This window comes from Arachis duranensis, chromosome 8, assembly GCF_000817695.3.
Source record: "Arachis duranensis cultivar V14167 chromosome 8, aradu.V14167.gnm2.J7QH, whole genome shotgun sequence".
NCBI lineage: Eukaryota > Viridiplantae > Streptophyta > Magnoliopsida > Fabales > Fabaceae > Arachis > Arachis duranensis.
In genome coordinates, this window is record NC_029779.3 from 4,466,786 (window position 1) to 4,481,345 (window position 14,560).

At 31.5% G+C, this 14,560-nt stretch overlaps 1 protein-coding gene across 2 annotated transcripts in view; it reads right to left on the reverse strand.

Annotated features, from left to right (window-relative positions):
• LOC107460273 (uncharacterized) overlaps positions 1-6,316 on the reverse strand; it is an 8,904-nt gene extending 2,588 nt beyond the window's left edge. Inside the window, exons 1-3 of one of the 2 annotated variants that reach the window (XM_052252545.1) lie at positions 6,048-6,316; positions 5,706-5,927; positions 1,935-2,099 (exon numbers count right to left, since the gene is read on the reverse strand). In XM_052252545.1, the coding sequence (XP_052108505.1) occupies positions 1,935-2,099; positions 5,706-5,927; positions 6,048-6,053 (393 nt within the window). In that variant the 5' untranslated portion in view covers positions 6,054-6,316. The remainder of the gene's footprint in view (positions 1-1,934; positions 2,100-5,705; positions 5,928-6,047) is intronic. The other variant, XM_016078626.3, reaches the window with a different exon arrangement.
• Between the last annotated feature and the right edge of the window lie 8,244 nt (positions 6,317-14,560).

Below are 14,560 nucleotides of genomic sequence, written 5' to 3' on the forward strand. Positions count from 1 at the left end.
ATATATATTGATAAACTTTTTTAAAAAGCTAACTCAATAATTATAAGTTATGTCTAAATTAGTTTTATGAAATGAAAAAATATAAAAAAAATAATTAAAATATTTGTCTAAAAACTCGACCCATCCATATCAAAATTTTTGGAACCGATCCTGATTACATATTAAAAAATTATAGATAATTTATTAAATAATAAAAAATAAGGTCACTATATCTATATACTACAAAGTTTATAAAAAAAATTTTAGATAATAAATTAATCCTCAAAATATTATACATTAGTCCCATCAAAAAAATAAATAAATTAAATATTATTATTTGCGTACTAATATATATATATATTATTGGTGATTAAGTTTAATTTTTAATCTAATTTTTAGTAATTAAAATTTAAATAATTAAAGTTATTAAATATTGAATATTTTGCACCTAATTAATTTTGGTTTTACTATTAAAATTAAAAAAATTAATTATTAATCAATTTAAACTCAAATTTAAATTTGAGTGAAAAATAAAAAAAAATTAAATTTTATGTCACAGTTAATTTCAAAATAAAAAATATTTTGTTCATCATATTGTAAAATAGTATGGTCATTTGTTTCTTAATGACAATTACTACTGAATAAAATGGTGTAAAAAATCGAAAAAAAATATATTTACCAATTTAGGTGATAATTATTTTTTTAATAAAATAAATTATTGAATAATAAAATTGTTATGGTTTCTCTTTACATAAATTAATACTTAATGATAGTGTTCGAGTGATGTTAATAAGAAATATTAATTAATTTAATAGTTTTTGTAATGACATAAATCTACAAATTTAGAGGTTTGAAATTCATGTTCCAAAATGTGAAATTTCAACAAATAAAAATGTTGATCATATTACTTTGATTTCACGAATGAATATGATATCAACAACTGCAATTGTCTTAGATTATTTTTAATATAGACAAATCTCCACAAATATTGCTATCGATGAGTAATAATTGTTATGTTTTAAAGACAAATACTATTCTTCTCATGGTATTTTCCAACTCAGTAGACCTTAAAGATAAATACTATTTTTTTATAATATTTTTTGACTGAATAAAATGAAACTAATCTACCGCAGATTGAAGCTCTATTTAAAAATCTGTCACTAACTAATAAATTACTACATATAAATTTTGGTTTTAATTATAATTTTATAAAAAATTTATAATAATAACTTTTATATATTTTTTGTTTAATTTTTTAATAAAAAACTTTATATATTTTTATGTATTATCATATATAGGACATAGAAACATATACTGATAATCATAAAAATAAGGAATTGCATTGATTTTGAAGTTAAGAGGTTGCCAGTTTTACAGATATTAGATGACTAATATTCTTTCTTTATATTTGTCATTTATTTAAATTAAATCAACATTAGTTAAAATTCTAATTCTTTTCATAAAAATATTGACTCCTAACGTTTTTTCATAATTATTTTGCAAGGATATTACTTAAATCAATTCTCATTTTTGTTAATTCCTAATTAATTTGTAAATTAAATTAAATTAATTTTAATTTTAAAATTTTCCAAAGACACCCTAAAAATCATTTCACTTATAAAATATCTCAGTCTAATATTGACTATGCTATAGGTTATTTTTTAATCAATTATGTTAGTATATATTAAAATTAACTATTAAAATTAGTTATTAGTATAAAATATATGTTAGATTATAAAATATATATTAAAAATAAATTAAAAATATATATTTATATATATTTATCTATAAATATATGATGATTAATTTTAATATATAAATAATATTTTTATTTTTTAACAACACGGTGCTTATAAACTTCACTTGAAAGTAATTAAAGATAGATCATCGAAAATTTTGAATTTTTTTTCATGGTGAAATTAGAAAAGTAAAAAGATATGTGGTGGGGGGCCAACCTTTTTAGTTTTCTCATAAAGAAGGCCAGGTGATATCTTATACAAATCCTCATCAACAGGTTTGGGCGTAGGTCTCTGCAGTGGAGTTAAGCTTAGTTGTTCATTATCAATACTCCCCCAATTCTTCTTTCTTGTTTCTTTTTCATGTTGGTCACACACCTTTGCCTGCAATGCCAGCAACGCATTTATAATAAGAAATATTCTCTATCAATTATGAATGCTTTACATAAAGTCATATTTGAAGCCCACACATGGCTCTCTACGCATGTGAATCTATAAATAAAGCTGGTTCTGTAAACATAAATCTCATTACTTTTTGTGATTTATTGATTTCGTTTATTTGGCTAAAGAATTTAGTGTTTGTTTGTTCGCTATAAAATAACGATTTTTTTATTTTTTTAATGTATTTAGCAAATTTCTAATAATAAAAATAAAAATATTAAAAAATATCTTTTATAAAAAATCTTCTTAAAAAAATTGTTTAAAAATTTTTTTCTTCAAAAATGACATTCAAACAAACTCTTAATTAATTTGTACTCTAAAAGTACATGTTAATATACAAATTAAAAATTTTTAATTAAAAATATAAAAAGGTTTAACTTTTTAATGTATTCATTTTACATTCGTTAAAAAAATTTAAAAACATTTATTAATAATTATTTTATTATATATTCTTAGGATTCATGTTAATTAAATCTATAACTTAAATATGATTTAAAAGAATGTGCTTTATGAGTATAATAATAAGTATTTTATAAATTTTAATTTAATCTACTGAAAACATAAAAAAATTAAAAGTTTTAATTCAAAAATTATAAAAAAATGATAAATTACTAAAATTATATCCAAAACTTTATATCGCTTATAAAAATAACTCTAACAAATATGAATGACAAATAAATTTCAAAAAAATATGTGTACCAAAAAAAATATGATTACTAAAATCACTTTCCATTTTTGAACATATGACAAAAATATCTTTCATTTTTTTAATGACAAAATGTCCTCAAATCATTTTAAAGTGCAATAAAAATATCAAAGTTAAATATATATTCATGAAAAATGCTTTAGAGACAGAATTTTAATATAATTTTTTGTAAGCATAATTAATAAAATAAGATATTTTTATTTTTAAAATTTAGTAGTTTTATTTTATGCTTAATGAAATTTTTGTTACAATTTTTTTGTTAATGGCCAAATAAACAAAAAAAAACTCTAGAGATCAACTATTTTAGGTATTTTTTAAATAGTTATACAATATTTTTATAAAATATTTTTGTTATTTTTGTTTTGATTTATAATATTTTAAAAATATTTTTATCGTTATGAAAATTAAAAAATATTTTTGTGACGGTATTAAAAAATGAGACAGTTTGAGTAGTTTTAAAAAAATTATATACATATACTAAAAAATATTTTGGAAATCTGATATTGATGCAATTTTTATAAATATAATTAGAAGCATCAAACTTTTTATCTTTAAAATCTGTCATTTTACGCCAAGTGAATTTATTTTGAAACGTTTATTTATTTTTCTTATGTTTTAAAATTTTTTTTGACAATTATATAAATTTTTATTCAAAATTTTTATAATTTATCTGCAAAAAGAAAGCAAATAGTCAATTTTATTTATGAAAAATTACACCTTCAAATTTTAAGTTAGTTACATTAGCCCTTACATCTTCAAATTTTCAGTTGGTTACATTAGCCCTTGTTTCATTTCCGTTGCTCATAACGCTAAAAGTTTGCTGATATGTACTTACCAAAAAAATAGTGTGCTCATATAATATATTAAATGATATTATAATATAAATTTAATATTTTTAATTAGTGGCTAACATAATAAATTTATAAAATTATATCAATTCAATTTTAAATTAAAAATTTTTTTAATACCACGTAGTCTTTCCCAATTTAAAGTTTGATTTAACGGTATAAATTTATCTTGTAGACAGCCAATTTAAACCAATAAATGTAAACTCTGGTCAATATTACTATTATGTCATTTAATTATTATGCCACTTAACGTGTTATATTAATAAATTTTAAAAAAAAATAGATAAATCACTAATTTTTTAATTTATAAATATTTAAGTCTTTTAAAATTTAAAAATATATTTAAATCTTTAATTTTTTTAAAATTTGGATATAGATCTCTCATGTTTACTTGGATTTGTCACATCTAATAAAAAAATCAGATGTGACTCCCATTATGCTGACTTAGTTAATATGGATGGACACGTAAGAAAATTTTTAAAATAAAACAAATTAAAAACAGAGATCAATGTGTCCAGATTTTAAAAAAGTTAAAAATTTTAATGTATTTTTAAATCCTAAAAAACTTAAATATTTGTAAACCAAAAAATCAAAAATCTATTTGTCATTTTCTCTAAATTTTATAAAAATAACAGAAAAATTAATATAATTAACTTAAAATTTTAAAAAAATAAATTTAAATAAAAAATTTTAAAAAATCAATTTTAAAAAAAATAATTTTTTAAAGATAAATTTTACAATTTCCTCAGCAAAATAAATTTGTAAACCAACAGCTTTGGACATCATCATTAATTCACCACTAGCAACCACCTGCTACGCCTCGTGAACATATAATTTCTAGTTACGCGTGAATCATGGATGTCTAGCGGGGTCCTCTTTGTAAAAGAACGACCCCGTGAAGATACCAAAAAGCCGAAGTTACTTTCTTTTTTAATCTTCAGAGTCTACTCTAACCCAACCAGTTTATTCGTGTCATGAAAGATAACTGGAGCTTCTTTAGGCGAGACACTTAATTTATAGTTATTGGTCAGCACCTTGTTTCACATGGACAAAGTCTTGGTGAATGGTGACCAAAGATAAATTGCATTCTATGATTAGTTACTGGTTTTCTTATATTAATTATATATTAAAATAAAAAACTATTTTCCTTTTTACTTTGTTTCTCCATTTAATTCTTTTTCTCACATTTTTTCTTTTCACTTTTTTCTTACAGAATCTTTTTTATTATTATTGTATTTTTTAGTATTTTGTTATATAATTATCAATTATTAAATTTTACAATCATTTCTTTAAGTTATCATGGTGCTATAATCGAGCAATATTAGGGGCCAGCAATTTTTGTAATTGTTAGCCATCAACTAGCCATTAATGATAATTTAATGGTGTGAGATTTGTGTAAAATTTCATCCCACTTACCTTCCTCTGCTGATTACATGCTGGCCAAAATTCAATAAAATTGATGGCCCTAGACTTTTCCACATCTTTTTAAGAGGTGAAAATCATACATAAAGAAATCCATACGTATAGCTTTGCTTTGATTTTATCGGTTTAGATAGCCACTCTTTTAGTAAATTAAAAATGAAATTAAAAAAATGGAAATTTCAATGATTATTGTCCTATGCATACATTTTTGGAGGAAAATAATAATAATATTAGCATTAATTCTAATGTATTGTCAATATAGAATTGTTTTATATATGTATCTAATCATGTAACGATATATTAACATTAATAATTATTTTTTATATAAAAAAATAATTGTGTCAATATATTAAAATTAAATTTATAATAATAATAGTAAAATATATTTTTTATTTCTAATATTTATAATTTTTTAAAAATATTGTTAATATTTAAATTTATTTAATTTTATTCATTAAAAATAAAATTAAATATTAAAACCTATTTTTTTAAAAAATTACAAATGTTAACCATGAAAGATAACAAATGTAATAACAGCCAGAGAGGAAAAGAGAGAGTGGAACTGATGTGTACCCGTGTGCGAGGAACAACGATCATGGCGGGTGTGACAACATCGTTAGCATACAAGTCCCCTGTAACGTAAAGGTCGCCGACCTCAGACTGGTCAGAGTAACTGTATGGAAGCCAACCAGCTTCCCTCGCTGTCTCGAAGCACTCTGTGAATGGAAGGTTGTCATTCCAATCCCAGCTCCCAAATGCTGGTACATGGCTCCTCTTGTAGTAGTACTCCATTATATATATATATTATCACACATACATCGATAAATAAGACAAAACAACAATAATGCATACTCTAGGAAGAAAAATAGTGGAATTTGAACCAGCAGTAAATTAAAACTTAAAAGGATAACTCACTTCCATTGTAGCTCAAAACGGGAGTAACTGGTGAAGAGCAAGAGAGAACGAATACAAGAGTGAATGTGTTTGAGAGTAGATGGCATTAGCTGATCGGGCTGTGTGTGTATGAGAGCGCTTAATAAAGTGTGGGGTAATGGGTATAGGACTATAGGATGTAAAACCAAAGGAAAAATAACCGGTAATGGTAGGAGTCCGAGTAATAGAAAAAGTAAAAGCGGATGATGAAATTTCACAGCATGTGACAGAGGGACAAAGAGGTAAGGTAAAAAAGGATTGGATCAGAGAGAGCGCGAAAAAGAACGGGGTGAAAAGGAAAGCGCAAGGGTTGCTTTATTATCATGGGTACTGTATTACACGCGCGCTGGGGAATCTTTGGGTTACCGCTCATTTATTATCTATATATATCTATAATAATATATGAAAGGAATAAAAAAGTTTGGCCTCCAATTTTGGCTTATTCATCCTAACCCCATTAATAAAGAGTAATTGATGTATTTTTTTATTATAACAATATATAAATTTATAATAATATATAAAGGGAATAGAAGAGTTTGATATCTAAATTACAGTTACTTTTCTATTCCATGTATAATTTTTAATTACTTTTCTTTTTTTTATTCCATTCTCTTCTTTCATGTCTTTGTATTTGATCTTGCTTGCGAAATAGAGATATTAACCAAGTTATGTCTCCAGAGGTCGAACGTCCAACTCTCAAAACCGAGCTTTTGCTTAGTGTCGTGTCGTGAAAGTACGAACAATGAATAGGAGGGGGAGTGTACCTGCAAAGGCATTTCGAAGCTTAAGTTAGGGGTGTTCGCGGTGCGGTTTGGTTCGGTTTTTGAAGAAAAAGCCATCCGATCCGATTGTCTAATTACAGTGCGGTTCGGTTTGGTTCGGTTTTTTTGTCAAGGTCATCCGAACCAAACCAAACCAATTAAAATCGGTTTAGTTTGGTTCGATTTGGTCGGTTTTTTCAATCAAATACCATATTATTATACAAAGTCATAACATTGAAATCGACAAACCGAAATAACACTTTTCTTATTGTATTGAAGTCTATATCATCTCTCTCAAAAAGAAGACCAATAATATTTCCAAAATTTCACAAATTTGGATAACACATATATAACTAGTTACATACTTAATGCTAAACTCTATACCAACACCAATATTTAAAACGAACCCAACCCATTAAAATTTGCACCATCTCTTGAAGAGAAGATTGAAAAAGGACGATGATGATCACTATGGAGAAGGGGTAGATGCTGATAAAATTTTTTAAAAGAGATTAGAAATAGGTCTTGGGACTGCTTCTCCTGAGCTCATTAGCTCATCCATGACACGATGAGAGTTTGTCTTGTGCTTCTCACATAGTTTTAGCAAATACACTCCTACAAAAATTTAAATGTAAGAGGATTTAATTTATGTAATTAATATATATATATTAAGGTGAATTTTATGGTAGTTATTATTCCAATCATTATAGACTTATGGTGATTATATATTTTGATGATAACACTTAAAAAGTATAGCTAAAATTAATGTTACATTTTTTTTATTTGTTTGTATTAAAGTATTACAGTACCACAATACACCTATGCTAACATGACCATACTTAATAAACATGAAAATTAAAGAAATATAAACTTGAACTCAGAAGTAAGAACTGAAGCAAAACACAATAAGGGTATTTTAAATAAGTTAAAATTAGAACCATTTTAAAAAAAGCAAACCATTTGAAGACAATTTTAAATAAGCTAAAATTAAATTCATCACTAATCCAAAAAGAATGAAAACCTGTAGAAGTTTTCAGATCCTCCTATAGCAACCAAACAATAGACATTAGTAAGTTTAGAAAACACTCCAATTTCACAATTATTCTCAAATTGTAGTTCTACAAGGAAATAATATACATTCAATATCTTATCTCAAAAAAACAAAAACGAGTTCTAGTAAGGAAGACTAAAGTAGGGAAGGCATATATGATTGCTTACTAGTTGCCATGATTGAGAATAACAGAGATCTTTAACCCAAATAAGCAGATTGAAGATCTGCAGTGAAAGAATGCGAGTTAGGAAAACAACATAAAAGCATCCATGTTCTGTATATTAAAATTATGCTTCAAACCAAAAACAGCTTTTTAGATATCATGATCAGTAAATACAACTTTGCTTGCTAACATCCATTCCATACAGTGGGAACTGAAAAAACAACTATTTAGTAAATCAACAACAAATAAAATCAGAACAGAGAATAAAAATCTAACAACCCTCAACTAAAATATCAGAACCAACAACCTTAAACCTATGAACCAAAACATACAAATAGAATTGAAAATCATGAATCAGAATCAACCCTAAACCCCTAAATCAAAATAGAACAAAAAGTTTAGAATTGAAAAATAAAATCAGAATCAACAACTCAACCATAGAATCAAGAACAACTCAACCAAGTATTAATTATAAATTAGAATCAATAAGAAGGCTAAATCAGAATTTAAAAATAAAAATAGAATCAGAATAAAAAAAACAAACATGAGACTTAGCCTCCATTACAGAAGACGATGGAGGCTTGGTGGGAACTGGGGTCGGTGGCTTGGCGCTGCTGGGAAGAACGTTCCTGGGCCGGTGCTCACTGGCGATGCTGGGAAGAACGCTGCTGCCTGCTGGGAACTGGGAAGAAGGCTTCGGTGTTGGTGGCTGGTGGGATTGCGACTCTGCGAGGGCGAGACTGAGAGCAGCTGAGAGAAACTGCGACGGGCCGAAGGCTTCGCGGTGGTGGGTGGCTGGGTGCGCAGGTCGGCAGATGTGGAGATTTGGAGAAGAGGGAGCGATGAGTACTGACTAGGTTTAGGGATTGGGGATTTGGGGGTTAGGGTAGACGCTCACACTCGTATGGGTGTGTCACGCGTGTGGGGGTGGGTTAGTAAACGTTTAGGGTTTTATACTAACCGGTTCGGTTAGGGTTTTCAGATTCAAAACTGAAAACCGAACCGAATCGCACAAAAAAGTAAAATTAATTTTTTTCGGTTTTTTTGGTTATCGGTTAATTCGGTTTTTAATTTTTTAGGTTCGATTTGTCGGTTTAGTTCGGTCCAGATCGGTTTTGAACACCCCTAGCTTAAGTCGGTATATTATTCTATTTGAATGATATGGAAAATAACACTTTACCTTACTTTATATGGTAGGTTGTTCGTCCGTTATGCTTTTGGTAATAAGGCCTGTTCATAAAAAGGTGGATAACGTATCTTTACTGGTATACCGTTATGTCATCGGCAATGATGGAAACACTTTTTTTGACCGAGTTATGACTTATAAGAGGACGAGCTTATAACGTATTACGCCGAGTTATAGCTCATGAATAAGTGAGCTCATAACGGACCATGCCGAGTTATAGCATATAAATCGGCGAGCTCATAACGCCCTACACCGAGTTATAGCTCATAAATCGGCGAGCTCATAACGCACTACACCGAGTTATATCTCATTTATTACGACCATATTACAGCCCCCAAGCTTGGCCTGTGGAGAGTTTTTAATGAAGCAGGTTGAGCTTCTTGAGGAGTTATAACTCAGTTGGATAGGTTACTGAGTGAGCCCCCAGTTCAACTTAGTTCATTAAAAAGTCATTATGTTTATGACATGGGGAGTCGTGGCATTGTTTTAGTGAGGAGAGAGAAAGAGTAATGGATCATTAAAGCCTCTTATTTTTCCAAAGCAACTGCACCGTTTGATGTGATTGAGGTAGCAGTTACTTTTACAATGTGGTTAAGTGAATGGTTTGGGAACTGAGTTGCTTATCCCTGACCCTTGGTGTTGCTTCTTTGAAAACAGAATGAGTAAAGAGGTATGCATGTTTTTTCTTTTATTTTGTAGTTCATCGTTTGCTTTTTGCTTCTTATTTGCTTCTGGGTTTGGTTGTGGGGTTTGAGAAGGAGAAGAAAGGTGAGATTGATTGGTCGTATGACTGGGTTAGTGAGGATGTGAGCGGTCAGGTATCTTTGTTTCGGGATGATGCGGCTGTGAAGGAGGTTGACGCCGGCAGAATCGTTAGGCCTGGGTCTGGCATTCAGGTCGAGTTGCTGCCATGCAGTAATGAGGATAGGGTCTATCATAGGGGACAAAGGTTTGAGTATTTTTATATGCATAGTTGTGTGTTGGAAGAACTGAGGGTGAGGCTGCCATTTACAGTCTTTGAATGTCAAGTTTTGAAGCAACTAAACTGTGCTCCTTCACAATTGCATCCCAATGGGTGGGCGTTTCTGCGGTGTTTCGAAATACTGATGGAATTTCTTGAGGATGATCCTTCTGTAGATTTGTTTTTTTGTTTATTTCAAGCTAAAGGAGTTTGGAAAGGGGGGTGGGTTAATCTAAACAGTACTCCTGGGTTTGGTATCTTCAAATTGTATAAGTACTCTTTCAAGGACTTTGAGGAGATGTATTTGAAGGTGAGGAGTGTTGAAAAAGAGCTTCCATTTTATATTGACGAGTTTTTGGTTGAGAAGTTTCCGTTGTGATGGTGCTCGGAACCTCAGAACATACTCGGTGCTGAAGTCATTACTCCGAGGAATGTTTGTATTATTGAGTTTTTGGTGGAACAAATTGATCGGAAAGATTTGATCTCCATGTTTGAACTGTTAAAGTGGGAGGAAAATAGGGCTGTTGTGGTAGATTATATGGGTGAGTTGTGTCTGTGTGTTATTGATTTACTTCTGTATTTGAGCCTTACTTAGTTGCTTTTTTGTTTCTTGAATCTGCATGGGGTAAGTATCCTGGGGTGTCAGCTGCTTCACTTAGGTCGCGTTTTAAAAGTAAGAACTTGGAGAAAGAGGTGTCGTCGTCTAATCGTGAAAAAGGTGGTGGAGATGGAGAAGTCAGTCAACCTCGTCAGGGGCAGAGGAAGGTGATTTTGAAGAAAAGGAAATCAAGTGTGGTGGATTTGTCGGAGGATACTAATGAGAAAGAACAGGGGGTTTCTTTAGACGAGATTCGTGCTTTTGTTGTGACTCAGAAAAAGCTGCATGAAATGGCCGAACATAGTGAGGGTTTATCTGTATGGGGTAAGGAGTATCCCTATATGGCTGTGGCTGATGAGCATTGCCATTCTGAAGCTGACGTATCGTTAGCAAATGAGGTTGGCGAAATGGCTGTTGGTCAGTATATGCAGGTAATGTCTTTTAGTTGTGTTATGGTTGTTGTTTTTGTTGGCAGTTGCTTATGTGTTTTCTTGTGTGTGGTTTGTAGGTGGTTGGTTTGAGGTTAGCTAGTTTAGGTCGTAGTCAGGAGTTGAATCATAAAAAAGTGATGGTGGAGAAGGATGAGGTTTTGTTGTTGAAAGAAGAGTTGAGTAAGTCTAAAGGAGTTGTTTCCGATCTTCATAATAGGCTGACTGAAACTGAAAAACAATTGAAGGAGACCAAAGAGAATTATGTCAATGATGCTGAGGATTTGAAAAAGAAAGCAGCTAACTTGGTGAGTGATAAACCACTATTTTATGGTTTATCTTGTACTCAATTGAGTGGTTTTTATCAACTCTTTATCCACTTATTCATACTATTTCCATGTTTTATATTTTCTTTCCTGATTTTGTGCTTTGATTGAAAACATGCTTCTTTGGACTTATATTTGCTTATTATTAATCCTCTCTTATTACCATTAGATGCCTTGATATGTGTGTTAAGTGTTTTCAGAGATTACAAGGTAGGAATGGCTCAGAGGATGGAAAGGAAGCATGCAAAAGTGGAAGGAATACAATAAGTTGGAGAAATTGCTAAGCTGTCCAGCCTGACCTCTTCGCACTCAAACGGCTATAACTTTAGCTACAAAGGTCCAAACGACGCGGTTCTAGTTGTGTTGGAAAGCTAACGTTCAGGGCTTCGATTTGATATATAATTTGCCATAGCTGCCCGACGCCAGGCGACGCGAACGCGTGAGTCACGCGGACGCGTGACCTGGCAGGAACGCAACCCGCGCGGCCGCGTGAGCCATGCGGCCGCGTCACTTTTCCGCAACCTGTACGGACCAGAAAGCGCTGTAAGTGACTTTTGGGCTGTTTCTGACCCAGTTTTCGGCCCAGAGAACACAGATTAGAGGCTATAAAGTGGGGGAATGCATCCATTCATAATTATGCTCTCATAATTCACTTTTCATTTTTTTAGATGTAGTTTTTAGTGAAAGAGGTTCTCTCCTCTCTCTCTTAGGATTAGGATTTAGGACTTCTCTTAGTTTTAGGAGTGACTCTCAATCACAGGTTCTTTATTTTTATTCATCTAAATTTAATTTATGAACTGTTCCATGTTACAGATTACTCTTTTAAATTAATACTATTTGAGATATTTCAGATCTATGATTGCTTTCTTTAATTTATGTTGTTGGTACTTATCCAAATTATTTTCATTCGAGTAGATAGTTTTCCTTTTGGCCTTGGTTAAATAATTGTATAGTTATTTATTTATTTTTCTTATTATTTTTTGTGTAACATACTGCCCCCTTACTTCCAAAACCCCAATTTACAAACTCACAACCAATAATAAGAACATACTTCCCTGCAATTCCTTGAGAAGACGACCCGAGGTTTAAATACTTCGGTTATCAATTTATTTAGGGGTTTGTTACTTGTGACAACCGAAACATTTGTACGAAGGGATTTCTGTCGGTTTAGAGACTATATCTACAACGCGACTGTTTTTATGAAATTCTTTACTGGTAAAAATCCTAACGTTAAAATGGCGCCGTTGCCGGAGAATTGCAAACGTGTGCCTTATTATTGGTTATTGTAAATATTTTAAAATATATATATATTTTTATTTTACTTGTTTATTTGTTTTCTCTTTTTCCCCCTTATTTCTGATAACTATTATGAATTCTCACCCCTCTCGCTTTGAGTTTGGTTCTAACTTTGTTGAAGGAAATAGAAACTGTAGCAGGAATATGCATCAAGGTCAGACCAATCAAGGATGGATGGAGTCAAGAGGATCTAATCAACCCTTTAGGCAACAACACCCTCCAAGATATCATGGACAATGACCATTCTACAATGCAAACCCAGCTGAAAGATATGGTGGACAACCTTGTAACTACGAACAAGTCCCACCCCGTGCCTATAGACCATCCTCTCAACATAACTTTGAACCGCCACACTCACAAGCCCCTTTCCACCATTCACCTCCATATGACCCTAACCCTCAACCACCATACCAACCACCTTATGAGCCATATGAACCATATATAGAACCACCCCATACCAATCCTATTACTCCCACAAACCACCACTCCTCCATACACATTACCCATATCCATCAAAGTCAGAATCACAGGTTAGCCTCGAAGAATCAATGAAACAATGTACTACAATCCTTCATCAACTGGAGCAAGCAATAGTGGAGAAGTTAAAGCAATTAACTTCCCGACGTTCGGATACTCAAGGAACCCCCATGGCTTCATGTGTGCAATCTAATGAAGAACGTAGTATGAAGGAGATACTAGAAACTTCAGAGGACAACGAGGAACATGGCTTTGTATTGGAACAAGTGGAGGAAGCTGGAATTATTGAAGAAGAAGAGGAGGCAGTGGTTGAAGACTTAGGAGATGCTGAACCTCCATGGGAAAGTCAAGTTATAGAGCATCCTTCAAAGACGATTGAAGCTGATGTTGAGGAGGGTGTACAACCTCCAAAGCATATCATGGTTGAAGACTTTGAAGGAGACGATCAAGAGATGGATTCAATCATTAATGAATTCTTATCTACATTTGAATCATCTCCCATTGGACTTGACATGGAGATTACAGAAGAAGAAGCACAACCTCCCTTGCCCTTGGTGAACACTAAAGAAGAGATTGAATTGGAAGAAATCCACCAAGAGGAAGAGGTTGATATTGAAGAAGATTGCCAAGAGGTGGAAGATGTCGAAGAAGAGCACAAGGGAGTGGAGCTTGCACGTTCATTAGAAACACCTCCCCCTAAGTTGCCATCATCCTTCATAATATTCAAGTGGGTAAAATTCGTATCCTTTAGCTTTCTAATTCCACTTGAATATGGGCTACTAGACACAGATGGTCAACTTAGAGCTCTCTGTGGTATTAAGAGTAAGAAGAAGATGGTCAGTGATAAGATTTATCCTGCAAGGTTCAACATGGTTGTGTGCTCAACATTTAAATGTAAAGGTTGGTGTAGAGCTCAACTGAATGGGTCTAGGAAGTTGTCTGGCAGCTTCAGTGAGAATTCAGACTGTTTGCTACCCGGCTGGAACAATATTGCTCAACAAGAAGACGGGTGCAAAAGCAAGATTTGGGACCCCGGAATTGACTCTAGAAATCAACACTCTTGGGGCCATGTCACTTGCTTTAACTTGCTTGAAGGCTTTCTACGCTTTGTTTGGGACCCCAGAGGCTACTGGAACTCCAAACATTGGTGGAGATTTCTGGATGAGTTCAAGCACAAGCCACCATAGCAGGGAGCTCACCAAATGTCCAACTTAAAGACTTTAACTAAAAGTGCTAGGTGGGAGACAA